This window comes from Rhodotorula paludigena, assembly GCF_050403205.1.
Source record: "Rhodotorula paludigena JCM10292 DNA, Rt_paludigena_JCM10292v1_ctg21, whole genome shotgun sequence".
In the NCBI taxonomy this organism is placed as follows: domain Eukaryota; kingdom Fungi; phylum Basidiomycota; class Microbotryomycetes; order Sporidiobolales; family Sporidiobolaceae; genus Rhodotorula; species Rhodotorula paludigena.
The window spans coordinates 268,182-282,426 of NW_027481437.1; the positions used below are offsets into that span (position 1 = coordinate 268,182).

A 14,245-nucleotide genomic window follows, 5' to 3' on the forward strand; every position below is an offset into this window, starting at 1 on the left:
AGGCCGGAAGCCGGCCGAATGCTGCGAGCTCCTCACTCATTCCTTGGCGAGCTGCGCAATGTAGTCTGCTCTGCATTACTCGCGGGGCTAGGCGGAGGAGCCGGCGAATGCGAACCAGTGACGAAGAGGCGGCAGGCCGCTTCCGCTCCTGACAGAGTCGGCTGGATTCGTTCCCGCCTCTGCGAAGGCAATGCACAGTGGGCGTGCTGTGCGGCAGGCCGAGAAACGACTGAGTACAACAACAGTGAGGGGCGACAAACGCAGTCAGTCGGGAGCCTGCTGCAGAACCTCCTCCAGTTCCTCCTTTTGTTCCTCCTCCTCCTGCTCCTCCTTCAGCGTGCCCTCCCCGATCGTCGCGATCTCCGACTCTCTCCTGATCCCGAGCTTCTCGTTCCACGCCTCGACCGACTCCCGCCTCCCCTGGATCCACCTGCGCTTGCTCTCGACCTTGTCCCACCACAGCCTCCCCAGCTCGTCTTCCTCCTCGGTTGTCTGCAGCGTCTCGACCGAGACCAGCACCGAGGTGGCCGTTGGCGAGCGGAGCGACGAGCGCCGGCTGCCTGGGAGCGAGAGCGACGCCTTCTCGAGGTCGAGGCGTGGGAGAGAGGGGAACGAGCGCTTGCTCCGGCTCTGCCGGTGCGCGGCGAAGGATCGCGTCCCGGGTGCGCAGGCGCCTGAGGCTGCAAGCTCGGACAGCTGGATCGCGAACGATGCGTGAGGAGTCGAGGACCAGGTCGAGGTCGAGGTTGTTCGACTGGACAAGGCGGAGCGCGAGGCGGACGAGATGCGATGCGTGAGCATGTTCCAGATGAGATAGGACACGGCGCCGAGGGAGAAGACGGCGTAGATCCAGTTGCAGAGGGTTGCACATAGTTCGAGACTATCGGGAAACCGTCAGCGAGGGGACCGCCTGCTGGAAAGGAAGAATCCGCTCACATGGCCCAGCTGCCACTGGTGACGGCATTGCTGGCCGTGGCGTACGTGATGTAGCAGAGCGCAGCCATGATGAGAGTCGTAACGACGAGCACCGTGCTCGTGATCTGCCGTGACTGCCCGACATCAGCCTCACGCTCCTGCCCTTCACGCTTGAGCAAAAACGCACCGTTACGAGATCTCGCTCCGCCTTCTTCAGCTCGAGCACCTTCCTCGCCTGCTCGCGCGCCGGGTTCTCCACGCCCTTCTCGCTCTCGCGCCTCGCCAGCAGCTTCAACTCGACGAGCGTCATGCTCGGCCTCCTCCGTTCTGTCATTCCCGCGTCCGCCACCGCGCTGAACGGCGCCGCGCTGCTCCTGCGCCGCCCGGGCGCGACCACAGGAACAGATGCGAGTGGGCCGGCCCACGGGTCGGAGAAGACGGCCCAGCCGGGCTCGGGCGGGCACGCCGGCTGCATGAGGAGCGACGACCGGCTCGTCACGCCCGAGTCTTGCCGCTCGCGCTGCGCACCCGACGGCTTGTCGCTCGATGCGTCTGACCCGGTCGTAGAGAGGGCAGGGACGCGCAGAAGGGGCCGCACGATGGTGGGCGAGGCGATAGGGGGGGCGAGGGGCTTGTCGGGATTGACGAGCGCGAGCAGCTCGAGGCTTTCCTGTATTTGAAGGTGTAGCCGTCGAGCGAGTGCGAGGCCACCCAGATTCACCTGCGAGACCACGTGATCGGCAAGTCAGGCAGGTCGAGCAGAATGACAACTGCATGCGAGTCGCACCAATGCGCAGCTCAGTGCGAGAAGGATGTCGAGCCCAATCTGCGCTGTGCCCGGCCCGTGCGCGCGATCTAGGGCTCCGGCAAGCGCTTCGGCGGGGGCCTGCAGCGGTAGCAAATCGAGGAGTGTCGGAGTGCGGCCGTTCAAGGACGCTCGCAGCGTAACGACCGTGTTGCGGAGGTCGTCTGCGCGGTTGAGGACGTCGAAGTCCAGAATGATATTGACGATCCCGAGGGCAAGGTGCAAGAGGAAGAGGATGCCGCCACCGAGGAGGAAGAGGAGATTGGCAGAGCGCGCCGACAGGAACCGCGAGTCGTGCGACTCGGCCGCAACGAGGAATGCCTGCACGCCAAGGCTGATGAGCACGTTGTCGATGGGAACAAATGGCCACGCAACGCACTTGCAACCCCGAGAAGCTGACGAGCCACCCAGAGATGAAGAGAAAGAGGGCGTTGTAGACGCGTGCAACAACCCAGAGGTATTGAGGGTCCTGCTCTGCGTACACGCGGTAAAAGCTCCCGAGGAAGATCAGGCCCCAGACGCCGTAGATACAAAGCGCTGTGGGCAAGGCGCAGCGGAGACTGCAAGTGCACCCGAGTAGGTCAGCTGTGGTAGTGCGAAGGGCGGAGGGGCAGCGGAGCGTACTTGAGTACGATGAATCTCCCGCTCGGTCGCTCTACTCGTCGCACAAGCCACAGGCTCTTCCGCTTCGAGCCGTCCTCGCTGCATCTAGCAGACAGGACGAGGTACAAGCCCGCCGCCGCCATGAACCTGCACAAGCGATGCGCGTGATCGGCTCGATCTAACGTGTCGCACGCAACCCGGCAGAGACGCACGCTCCCGTCAAACCCATCAATACGCCCATGCGCGCGGCAAAGCCGCTGCTGGGCCGAGGGTAGAGTCCGCGATCAAACTGGGTCATGAGAACGTCGAGTGTCGAGCCATCTAGGGCGGCCGGGAGCTCGAGAGCCGCCATCGCAGCTGCTGCCCGCGCGCTCGCGGCGTCCTCAGCGGGCGCGAGCAGGATACCGGGAGCAAGGAGAAGCAGGAGGGACAAGACGTCGAAGTTGCGCAGAGCCTGGACTCCTGCCTCGGCAAGCTCTTCGAGAGACGTCGGCTGTGCGGTCAGGGCCACCACCGGCGACTCGCAGAGCCCGAAGAGGGTTGCTTGCCATGTCCTTGCCTGTCCGGGAAGGAGGAGCCCGCGGATGGGATCTCCCGTCTGCGCGACAGAGTCCGGTCTGGGATACAGATTGCGAACAAGTGCACGTGCATACTTGAGCGGTCACAGAGGGACAGAGACGCGCGGCAGACGCGCGCAACCGGAGGAAAATCACGAGGAGACGAAAACCGAGCGAGAGAACGAGCGAGACCAGCGAGGCCGTCCTGACGGCTGCGTGTACTGCATTCTCGTTTACTGCATGCGCAGTCTAGCCGTACTTGGGTGACCGGTGCGAGGCCAAGCAGATCCGCCGCGCGACTTGACACGAGGAAACACGCCGCCGCCGCAGTGCAGCACAGCGCAGCGCGTGGCCGGTCTTGAGCGAGTTTTCGACTGCTACAGAGCTACACGAACGAGCACACGGCAGCTCGAACCATCCTGATCGCGGCATCGTCTGGCTTGCCGGCATCTCTCCGTCGCAGACGCGTCGCACACGGCTGTCGACGCCGCCCAGTGCCTGTATCGGAATAGCAGGGACAGCCTGCACGTGCTGGGACAGACACGGGCGTCTCTCGAGCGTCAGCCGCCGCCATGGACCGGGTGCGCTCTCGCCTCCAGCTGCGCAGCATCGTACTTCAGCAGCCCAAGGCACGCCAGAACTGACGCAGGCCCGCACACAGCTCGATTCAGACGACGAGGACCTCGCCGTCTTCTCGCCCGGCCGCGAACCGCCGCCTCGCACCAACCCCTACGGCCCCACTCCCGCCGCTTCCGCCCGCGACCCGTTTGCCAACGCCGAGGGCACGTACGACCCGCAGGGACAGAGTCAGAATCCGGCGAGCTATGGCGGCGGACAGCCCGCGAACCGCTGCGGGACCGCGATGGACGTGAGCACCCAGAACATGTCGCGCTACGACGCCGCAGACGAGTACAATCCCTACTAGTGAGCTTCACACCGCCTCGAGATTCTCTTCAGAACACCGCTGACAACGACTTGCCGCGCAGCGACGAGGACGACGACCTTGCTGCGAGCGGCCTCAACGGCTCGGACGAGGTCCTGCCGTACCAAGCGCGGCCCAAGTTTGGCTTTGGCCGCACCTTCACGGGCTCGACGCCCCTGACCTCGAGCGCGCAAGCACCCGCCGGATTTGGGCAGGGGCAGATTGGCGAGCCGGCGCCGCCGCGCAACATGCTCGACGACGACGACGAGCTCCTGCAGGCCAAGGCGCGCATCGCGGCGCGCCAGGCCAAGGAGCAGCGCAAGCTCGAGGGCAAGGGCACGCTCAAGGCGGCCTGGAGCGAGGTGCACCGCTGGGCGACGGGAGGGCCGAGGACGTACGAGGGCGAGCGGCACGTTCACCTTAACAACGCGGCGCTCAATGCGCAGCAGAAGTACTCCAACAACTCGGTCTCGACGAGCAAGTACAACGTCGTCACATTCCTCCCCAAGTTCCTCGTCGGTGCGTTCGCGCCTCGCTCAATCTCCGACGTTGAGTGTGGCTGACCGGGGATCGAGCACAGAGCAATTCTCGAAGTATGCCAACGTCTTCTTCCTTTTCACGGCATGCATCCAGCAGATCCCGAACGTCTCGCCAACGAATCGGTACACGACCATCCTCCCGCTCGGCATCGTTCTCCTCGTCGCGGCGCTCAAGGAGATCAAGGAGGACATCGTGCGGCTTTCCTCTCTTCTGCATACCTTGAGCTGGTTCATACTTACAGTACGGTGTTGCAACGCACAGAAACGCCACCAATCCGATGCCGACCTCAACTCTCGACGAGCAAAAGTGCTCGACGGGCAGACGTTCGTCGATAAGCCGTGGCGGAGCGTCAAGGTCGGCGACATCGTCCGTCTCGAATCGAACGACTCGTTCCCGGCCGACCTGGTGCTGCTGAGCTCGAGTGAGCCAGAGGGGCTGTGCTACATCGAGACGAGCAATCTCGACGGGTGCGTCGCGCTTTGAGATCCGAGTCTGTGCCATAGTCTCTAACCCCGCCCTGTTCGCTCGCAGCGAGACCAATCTCAAGATCAAGCAAGCGCACCCGGCCACGGCCTCGCTCGATTCGCCCATCGCGCTCTCGCAGCTCGCGGGCCTTCTGCGCTCCGAGCAGCCGAACAACTCGCTCTACACGTTCGAGGCGACGCTCTCAATGGGCCAGGCGGGGCACGCCGCGAGTTCGAGCGAGACGCCCCTCGGGCCGGACCAGATGCTGCTCCGCGGTGCGCAGCTGCGCAACACGGGCTGGCTCTACGGCCTCGTCGTCTTCACTGGGCACGAGACCAAGCTGATGCGCAACGCCACGTATGTCCAGAGTCCCCCTTTCCGCCAACGACAACGAAGCTGACTCGTCGGGGTTGTCAACAGCGCGGCGCCCATCAAGCGCACGGCGATGGAGCGCATGGTCAACGTCCAGATCCTGTTCCTCCTCGGCATCCTCCTCGCCCTCTCCCTCGGCTGCGCGATTGGGTCGACCGTGCGCACGCACGTCTTTGGCGACGACATGTGGTACCTCCTCCTCGACGACGGCGGCGAGTCGAATCCGGTCTCGGCGACAAAGTTTGTTAAGGACGTGTTGACGTTCATCCTCACGCTCAACAACCTCATCCCTATCTCGTGCGTGTCTCTTGTGCATCGCGTAGCGATAGCGCGGAGTCTGACCGCCGCTCGATCGCAGGCTCATCGTCACCATGGAGGTTGTCAAGTTTCAGCAGGCTGCATTCATCAACTCGGACCTCGGTGCGACCGCATGCTCGTGATGGCAGCGCCATCCATGCTGAGCGCCCTCTCGTGCAGACATGTATCACGCGCCGACCGACACGCCCGCGCTGTGCCGCACGTCGTCTCTCGTCGAAGAACTCGGCCAGATCGAGTACATCTTCAGCGACAAGACCGGCACACTCACCTGCAACCAGATGGAATTCCGCCAGTGCTCGATCGGCGGCATCCCGTACGCCGACGTCGTCGAGGAGCTCAAGCGCGGCGAGGTCTTTTCCTTTGCCCAGCTGCGCGACAACCTCGCGTCGGGGCACGAGACGGCCGGCATCATCGAGGAGTTCTTGACCCTCCTCGCGACGTGCCACACCGTCATCCCCGAGCGCAAGGACGACAAGATAACGTACCAGGCGAGCTCGCCGGACGAGGCGGCGCTCGTCAGTGGCGCGGACGTGCTGGGCTACACGTTCACCGTACGTCCGCCCTCACTGCTCTTGTCGCTGCGCGTGCTGACTTCCGCTTTGCGCGACAGACTCGCAAGCCGCAGTCGGTCTTCATCACGGTCGACGGCCGGCAGCGCGAGTACCAGGTGCTCAACATCCTCGAGTTCAACAGCACGCGCAAGCGCATGTCGGCCGTCGTGCGCACGCCCGAGGGCAAGGTCAAGCTGTACTGCAAGGGCGCCGACACGGTCATCTTTGAGCGCCTTGCGAGCGAGGGGCAGGTCTTTTCCGAGGCAACGTCGAATCACCTCGAGGTGCGTGGACTTGCTCACGGCCGTCCTCTCCGGCGCACGAGGCTGACAGTGTGCTTGGCCGTTCGAACCGACGCAGGAGTACGCGACGGAGGGCCTGCGCACGCTGTGCATCGCCATGCGCGACATCCCCGAAGACGAGTACAAGAAGTGGTCGGCGATCCACGCCAAGGCCGCCGCGACCATCACGGGGCGCACCGAGGCGCTCGACAAGGCGGCCGAGATCATCGAGCGCGACCTGTTCCTCCTCGGCGCGACCGCGATCGAGGACAAGCTGCAGGACGGCGTGCCCGACACGATCTACACGCTGCAGCAGGCTGGCATCAAGGTGTGGGTGCTCACGGGCGACAGGCAGGAGACCGCCATCAACATCGGCCTCTCGTGCCGCCTCATCTCCGAGTCGATGAGCTTGGTGCGCATCGCTTTCTCTTTACAGTCAATTTACAAGCGCAGTTTCGGCAGTGTCGCTGATTGTCGGATACTCTCGGCGCGACGCAGGTCATCGTCAACGAAGACAATGCGCACGACACGAAAGACTTCATCACGAAGCGACTCGAGGCGGTCAAGAACTCGCGCAATGCAGGCGACTTTGAGGAGCTCGCCCTCATCATCGGTGCGTCCACACACGCGGTCGAGATGTGGACAGAGCTGACCACGTGCGCAACAGACGGCAAGAGCCTTTCGTTCGCGCTCGAGAAGGACCTGTCCAAGGCGTTCCTCGAGCTTGCCGTCATGTGCAAGGCGGTGGTCTGCTGCCGCGTCTCGCCACTGCAAAAAGCGCTCGTCGTCAAGCTTGTCAAGAAGAACCTCAAGGCTATCCTCCTCGCCATCGGCGACGGCGCCAACGACGTCTCGATGATCCAGGCGGCGCATGTTGGCGTCGGCATCTCGGGCCACGAGGGCCTGCAAGCTGCAAGGTCGGCCGACGTTGCGATCAGCCAATTCCGCTTCCTCAAGAAGCTGCTCCTCGTACATGGCACCTGGTCGTACCAGCGGCTGAGCAAGCTCATCCTGTACTCGTACGTCCGCTTCGATCCCCGACCCGGCTGCAAGAGCTGATTCACATGCCTGCGCAGTTTCTACAAAAATATCGCGCTCTACATGACTGGCTTCTGGGTGCGTATTTCTCGCGTGCCGCGGTCCCGAACCAGCTGACGGCGTCCTGCATGGCTCACGCAGTTCGCCTTCCAAAACTCGTTCTCCGGCCAGGTCCTCGAGGAGGGCTGGACCCTCACCTTCTACAACGTCGTCTTCACCGTGCTCCCACCCATCGTCCTCGGCGTGTTCGATCAATTCGTCGGCGCGCGCATGCTCGACCGGTATCCCGAACTCTACAAGCTCGGCCAGCAGAACAAGTTTGTGCGTCGCTTTGACTGATCTGCGCAAAGGACGCCTGAGCTGATCGCTGCTCCGATGCGCAGTTCTCGGTGCCGATCTTCTGGCAGTGGATCATCAACGCCCTCATCCATTCTTTCGTTCGTCCTTGCCACCTTAGCCTGCCCGCTTCGAAGCTCACGCTTATTGATCTGCAGGTCATCTACGTCTGCACCGCGACAATCTTCAAGGAGGGTCTCATCCTCGTCCAAGGCTGGGTCAGCGGGCAATGGGTGTGGGGTACGACGCTCTACCTCACCGCCCTCGTCACGGTTCTCGGCAAGGCAGCGCTTATCTCGGAGTGCGCTATGCCCTCTCCCTCTCCTCATAAGGGCATCAGCTGATTTGCCCACGGACTGGCAGCATCTGGACAAAGTACACCCTCCTCGCCATCCCCGGCTCGTTCGCCTTCACGATGTGCTTCCTGCCCCTCTACGCCTGGGTCGCGCCCAAGCTCGGGTTCTCGCTCGAGTACACGGAGATCGTCAGCCGCATCTGGACGTCACTCATTTTCTGGCTCACGCTCCTCGGCATCCCCGTCCTGCTCCTCACACGAGACTTTGCGTGGAAGTCGTGCGTGGCCCTTTCTCTTGCAATACGCTTGATACGGCAGCTGATCGCAAGCATACTCGCTCAGGTACAAGCGACTGTTCCGGCCTGAGCCTTATCACATCGTCCAGGAGATTCAGAAGTACAACCTCCCAGACTACCGGCCAAGGATGGAGCAGTTCCAGAAGGTGCGCTACTCGAAGTCTAGTATCGAGCTGGTACTTACTGACGCGTCGAACGTGTGCAGGCCATCAAGAAGGTTCGGGCCGTCCAGCGATTGCGACGGAATCGCGGGTTCGCCTTCTCACAGTGCGTCTCGCTTCTCTCGCAGACAAGAGTCCACTCGGCTTGACTGACCCTGAGCGCTGTCCAGAACGGAGGAAGGGCAGGAACACCTTATCCGGGCGTACGACACTTCTGTTGCACCAGGAGGGCGACGGCTCGAGACATGAGGGAGCGGCAGTCGCAGCAGTGGGATGGCGCCGTATGCTGTCAATCCGTTTGTACGATTCTTTGCAGCGCATTATGGACGCTAGCGGAATGTGTCGAGAGTGAGACGTGCGAGGAATTACGCGGTGAGAGCTCTTCCCTCCAGCTGCCGCGTTGCGTATCGGACGTTTCTCAGGCTTTCTTACGGGCGTTCGCTGGCTGGCGCTCAGCGATTTGTCACGACCTTCGTTTGCAGTATTCTGCTTTTGGTGTTCCTACGCGTTGAGAATCTTGGGAGTGGGGAGAGGGGAGAGCTGCAAGGGGATGCGAGCGGATGATGGAAACAAGGGGATGCGGCGCCGTCCACATGGTGCGAAGGGGAAGAAAGAGAAGGCGGATGCTGGTGATACAGAGGCACGGGTGGGTGCGCGAGGGCATACGAACGACGAAGTAACGATAGAAGGCGTGCGGCGAGGGAGGGGAGGGAAAGTGCTGCGGCGATGAAAGCGAGAGATGGGCTTAGGGCGAAGGCTTGCGCTTCCGGTTCTTTGACGAAGAGCCAGACGACGAGCCCTGGATGTACTCGACGAGAGCGTCGACACTCAGGTCGGCCTGCGCGAAGGGAGAAGTCAGCAAGCAAGACTCGAGGAGAAGGAAGAGCAGACGCACCTTTTGCCCGTGGGTGCGCTTGGGCTCCGCCGCAGCACCGTTCGCGGGCTGCTTGCCGAGCGCGACGCTCGACAGGCGACCGGCCGGGACAGCACCGCGTCCGCTAGGCGTCGGACGAGCGGCGCCGCCCGTCGCCGCGGCAAAGCGCTGCTTGAGGCGCTCCTCGCGCGCGGCCTGCTCCTGCGCGTCGCGCGCGACGGTAGCCTCGATGATGCGCAGGAACTGCGTCGCCTCCTGGATGTCCTTCGAGTCCTCAGGGAGGTGCTTCTTGAGCGTCTCGAGCGCGTGCGCGGCGTGAGTCTGGCCCGAAGGGAGGTCGGACGAGAGGGCGTACGCCTGACCGAGCGTAAGCTCCGCCTGGCCCGCCGCGACGGAGTCGGCGCCGTAGATGCGCTCGGCGAGCTTCCAGCACTCCGTCTGGAGCGGGATGGCGGCCGCGAGACTGGACTTGGCCTGGATCGTCGTGACAGCGTTGCTCTGCGGGGCCACTTGCGTCAGTTCCCGTAAGCCAGACAACACGACAAGCGACGCACGAGGAGGTTGATGAGCTGCGGGTGCTCGGGGCCGTATGCGGCGACCCACAGGTCGATCGCGTGCTTGGTGAGGCGCAGGCTGACATCAAAGTTGCCGGCCGAGTGCTCCATCAGGCCGAGGTCGGCGTACTGCGTGACGGCGTCATGCGAGTCGATGCCGTTGGTGCGCTCGGCAACGACGATCGACTGGCGGACCATGCGGACGGCCTCGCGGAGATACGCGTCAGCCTCCTGCTTGGCGGCCTCGACATTGGGGAGGAGGAGCTCCTGGATCGACTTCTCGTGCTGCTCGCGGTTCTCGGGCGCGAGCTCCTTGAGTGCCGACTCGGCCATCTCGTGCGTGCGCACGGTGCCCGTGATGCGCTGCGCGAGGTTGTACCACAGGATGCCGAGCTGGTGGTACTTGGTCGCCGCTTCGGGGTGCACGGCGCCAAAGACCTGCTCGCACAGGTGCAGCGACTCCATGATGAGCGCCTCGCCGACTTCGGTCGAGCCCTCGGCGAGCGCGCGCGAGCCCTGCGTGAAGGCGTCGTCGACGACGGCGCTGCGGTGCTGCGTCGACTTGATCACGGGCGCGATGTTGAGCACGTCCTCGGGGCAGAAGGTGGTCGGCGGGCCCTGCGTCTTGACCTCCTCGACGGCGCCCTTGGCGGCGGCCTTCTTGCCGCTCTTCTTGCCCTTCTTGGACGACGAGGCGACAGGGGCAGCAGCGGGCTCCTCGGACGACGAGACACCCTCCTCGAAAACGGCGGCGTCCCTGCCGGTGCCGTAGTCGTATTTGCGCGCGACGAACTGAACGCCAGTGCGGAGCGAAAGCTCGCGCGCGACCTTGTGCTTGAGCATGTCGGTCTCGAACCAACCCTCGGGGACGGAGTAGCGGAAGCGCGACGCGACCTCCTTGGCGATGTCGGCGCGGACGGACGCGGGAGTCGCAGCGGTCCATGCGCGGTCGGCCTGGGCACCGGCGGGGAGCTCGGCCGCAGCGGCGACCGGCGAGGCGTTGAGCGAGGTGCCGAGGAGGCAGTTGTAGAAGTGGGCGACGGCGTAGACCTGGTCGTACTCGCCGACCGAGCGGACGAGACGGTTCAAGACGTGCTTGGCGCCGCGGATGACCATCTCGTGCTGGAGCGTGCGCTTGAGGAGCGCGAGCGTAAAGTTGGCCTCGCTGCGGCTCGTCGACTTGCCGAGCTCGACCTTGTCGCCCTCGGCGTCGATCTTCTGGACGAGGAGACCGAGGTAGCGCATGTTGATACCCTTGCGGTGCAGCACGGTCGAGACGGCGAGGCCGTCGGTCATCGAGAAGCTCGCGGCGACGGCCTCGGTGAGGAACGAGCCGAGGACGACCTCGCGGAGGTACTGGCTCGCGAGGCGCACGTTCTGCGTCGACTCCGCCTCGGGGTCGTACAGGACGTGCGCCTTGCCCGACTCGTCGGCCTTGCGCTCGACAAACGCATCCGGGTTGAAGTCGAGGACAAAGTCGTCGGCGTTAATGACGGACGTCGTCGCAGCCGGCGCAGGCTTGTCCTCGCCGTCCTTGGCGGCGGCCTCGTCGGACGCGGCCTCCTCGAGCTCGGCCTCGATCGACTTCTGCCCGTCCTGCTGCTCGGCGGCGGCCTTCTCCTTCTGCTCCGACTCGACCTTGGCGCGCGTCTCGCGCACCTTGTCCTCGAGCCACTTGTGCATCTTCGAGTCGCGGTACGCCTCGAGGAGCTCGGGGCGCAGGAGGACGAGGCGGTGCGGGTAGTCGGCCGCGAGATCGCCGCCGGTCAGGTTCTGCTCGCGGAACTCGACGTCGACGCACTGCAGGCGCGCTGTGAGAGCATACGAGCGAGCGACAGTCAGCGGAGGTTGCGAGAGCGACGAGAGGAACGGCACGCACAGCAGTCGATGTAGTAGCTGCGGCCGTCGGTCGCGGCGATGCCGTGCATGTCGCTCGCGGTCCACAAGCGCGTCACGTTGCCCTCTCGGTCCTTGACGTCGTGCTCGGCGAAGCGCATCAACTTGGCGACCTTGCTCGCGAGCTTGTCGTGGAAGTAGCCCGCGGCGCGGATCTGGTCGTCGGGCTGCTCGGGCTCGGCCGCGCCGTACACGATGCGGAAGCTCGTCGATGGCGGGTAGTCGTCCTTGTTGGGCGTCGACTCGGACGGGAACGGCTTGCCCGCCGCAGCGGCGTCCTTGGCAGCCTCGGTCGCGGCGGCGTCGCCGGCGGGGTAGACCTCGGGCTCCTGCGCGGCGTCGCCCTCGGCGGTAGGCGCCTTGAAGAGGCCGGGGATGAGCGTCTGCACGATCCAGCGCGAGCCGAGGTAGTCGACGAGGACGGTCTGCATGATGCTGAGGCCCTCGACGTCGAGGCGCTCGAGGATCTCGACGCCGCGGAGGTCCTTGCCCGCAGCGTAGCGGCTCGCGGCGTCGCCGCCGAGGTGGGCATACAGGCCCGTCGCGTCCTCGGCCTTGGTGAAGAGGAGGTTGTTGTGGATGTAGGTGTAGGCCGACGCGGGCTCGTTCGGGTTGAGCGGCGGGACGTCGCCGCGCGAGATGGCCATGGCGCCGCGCGTCGCGGCGGCGACAAACTCGGCCTGGGTGCGGGTGAGGAGGCGCTCGCGCAAGAGGCGCTCGTTGGCCGTCTGGCGCGGGAGGTCGAGGAACTGGCCAAACTCGTCGTTCCAGTCGCGCGCGCCGGGGAGCTGCTCGGCTGTTGTCGACGACGTGAGGAGGTACGCCGCCTGCGTGCGGAACGGGTCGTAGACGTGCTGCGGCGCGCGGACGAGGTACGGCGCGGCGGGGACCGTGTGCGTCACGGCGAGCGAGGCGACGAGGTCCGACTGGCTCAGCTCGGTCGGCGCCGACTTGGCCACGACCGCGGCGAGGTTCTTGCGGAACGCGGGCGAGATGTCGGCGAGGAGCTCGAACAGCGAGTGGTACGCGCCGGTGCGGACACCCTTGGGGAGGACGGCACGCGGGGTCGGGTCAAAGGTCGAGTTGGTCGACTTGGAGATCCAGAAGCCGCTCGCAGCACCCGTGATCGTGTACTGCTCGCTCTCGAGCGTCGACACGGTGAGGTAGATGAGGTCGCCGCGCATGCGGCGCGGGTGCGGCGGCGGGCTCCAGGGCGAGACGCTCAGCGCCTTGAGGCACGGCGACGCCGTCGAGAGCGAGGCGACGCCCGCGGAGAGGTGGCGGAGGTAGTTGTCGGCCTTGAGGTCGTCGGCGGTCCAGTTAGTGAAGGCGTGGGGAGCGTCCGGTGCGGGAGCAGCAGACGCAGCGGGGTCCTCGGGCGCGGCCTCGACGGGCGCGGCCTTCTTGCCAGCCGCCTTGCCCTTCTTGCCCTTGCCGGCGGGTGCGGGAGCAGCTGCATCGGGACGGGTCAACACTCCGCCTGGACCTGAAAAGCAAAGTTGAGAAGGCTCACCCTTGTCCTCGACAAATTCGAGGGCCTGCTCCGTCTGCTGCTGCGGCTCGGCCGGCTTCTCGCCCTCGCTGCACACGGCAGCATACAGCGTCGAGCCGGCGCCGATCGAGAATGCAGTCGGGTCGTAGGCGGCCGAGGTCGAGGCGAGCGGCGGGAGGGACGAGAAGAGGACGTCGCGAACCTTGAGGACGTGGTGGTGCATCGTCGCCGACGTGTAAGGAGCTGCGCTCGCTCTCTGATCAGCTCTTTTTATTCTCTCGCGGGGCGAAGAGAGCGGCACGCACTGAACTGGACCTTGAGGCCGCGCTTCTTGCCCTCCCAGAACTCGGTCTCCGCGCCAAAGACGCCCGTCAGGTCCGAGTAGTCGCCGAGGACGCCCTCGCTCGTGAGGCTCCATGCCGCCGGGTCCTGCTCTGCGCCGGGGCCAGCCGGGGTGCGCTCGGGAGGCGAGAGCGCCTTCCACTCGCCGTGCGGGACGGGGGCGGGGGCGTCGGCGGGGGCAGCGTCGCCGTTGTCCTGGGCGACGAGGTCGGCGTAGCAGGGCGCGAGGGAAAAGGCGCCGAGCCAGAAGCCCTCGGGGACGTCGGTGATGATGGTGCGCAGGTCGTGCACGGCGTCGGACAGGGCGACGTTGAGCGGGATCTCGAAGAAGCCGTCTGCGGTCGGCGAGTGGGCGTGGGCCGCGGCGAGGGGCAGGAAGGACTGCGTCGGGACGAGCAGGACGACCTCTACGGTCGCGGTGAGCGGGTCTGCAGCCAGCGAGTCGACGAGAGCGAGAGGGAGCACGGGCGCAGCATCAGCCGGATCGGGGCGGGGCAAGGGGCCAGTCAGTCGCTGTGCAGGCTCTGGCGGGGTCTCTCCCGGCAGCACGCACCCTGGTCGAGGTGGTCGGCGGCGAGAGCGTCGTCGAGGCTGGGCTGCCGCTGCTCTTCGGCATCGCGGGCCATGCTTGC

At 65.1% G+C, this 14,245-nt stretch overlaps 3 protein-coding genes across 3 annotated transcripts; 1 reads left to right on the forward strand and 2 right to left on the reverse strand.

Annotated features, from left to right (window-relative positions):
• Positions 1-264: 264 nt before the first annotated feature.
• On the reverse strand, positions 265-2,675 carry JCM10292_003606 (uncharacterized protein; the record flags this gene model as incomplete). The annotated part of the gene is made up of 7 exons (XM_076649155.1): positions 265-880; positions 937-1,040; positions 1,103-1,636; positions 1,703-2,041; positions 2,100-2,280; positions 2,345-2,470; positions 2,536-2,675. The coding sequence occupies 7 exons, from the start codon at positions 2,673-2,675 to the stop codon at positions 265-267; spliced, it is 2,040 nt and encodes a 679-aa protein (XP_076505379.1).
• A 777-nt stretch (positions 2,676-3,452) lies between these two features.
• JCM10292_003607 (phospholipid-transporting P-type ATPase) lies at positions 3,453-8,704 on the forward strand (the record flags this gene model as incomplete). The annotated part of the gene is made up of 21 exons (XM_076649156.1): positions 3,453-3,461; positions 3,542-3,804; positions 3,867-4,321; positions 4,383-4,534; positions 4,604-4,809; positions 4,874-5,164; positions 5,228-5,476; positions 5,538-5,599; positions 5,657-6,048; positions 6,108-6,332; positions 6,409-6,741; positions 6,828-6,942; positions 6,997-7,348; positions 7,406-7,445; positions 7,509-7,688; positions 7,751-7,804; positions 7,862-8,004; positions 8,067-8,276; positions 8,341-8,440; positions 8,500-8,561; positions 8,626-8,704. The coding sequence occupies 21 exons, from the start codon at positions 3,453-3,455 to the stop codon at positions 8,702-8,704; spliced, it is 3,972 nt and encodes a 1,323-aa protein (XP_076505380.1).
• Positions 8,705-9,200: 496 nt separating this feature from the next.
• Positions 9,201-14,239, reverse strand: CLU1 (translation initiation factor 3 subunit CLU1; the record flags this gene model as incomplete). The annotated part of the gene is made up of 7 exons (XM_076649157.1): positions 9,201-9,293; positions 9,351-9,827; positions 9,884-11,694; positions 11,763-13,232; positions 13,293-13,514; positions 13,577-14,041; positions 14,167-14,239. The coding sequence occupies 7 exons, from the start codon at positions 14,237-14,239 to the stop codon at positions 9,201-9,203; spliced, it is 4,611 nt and encodes a 1,536-aa protein (XP_076505381.1).
• Positions 14,240-14,245: the final 6 nt, after the last annotated feature.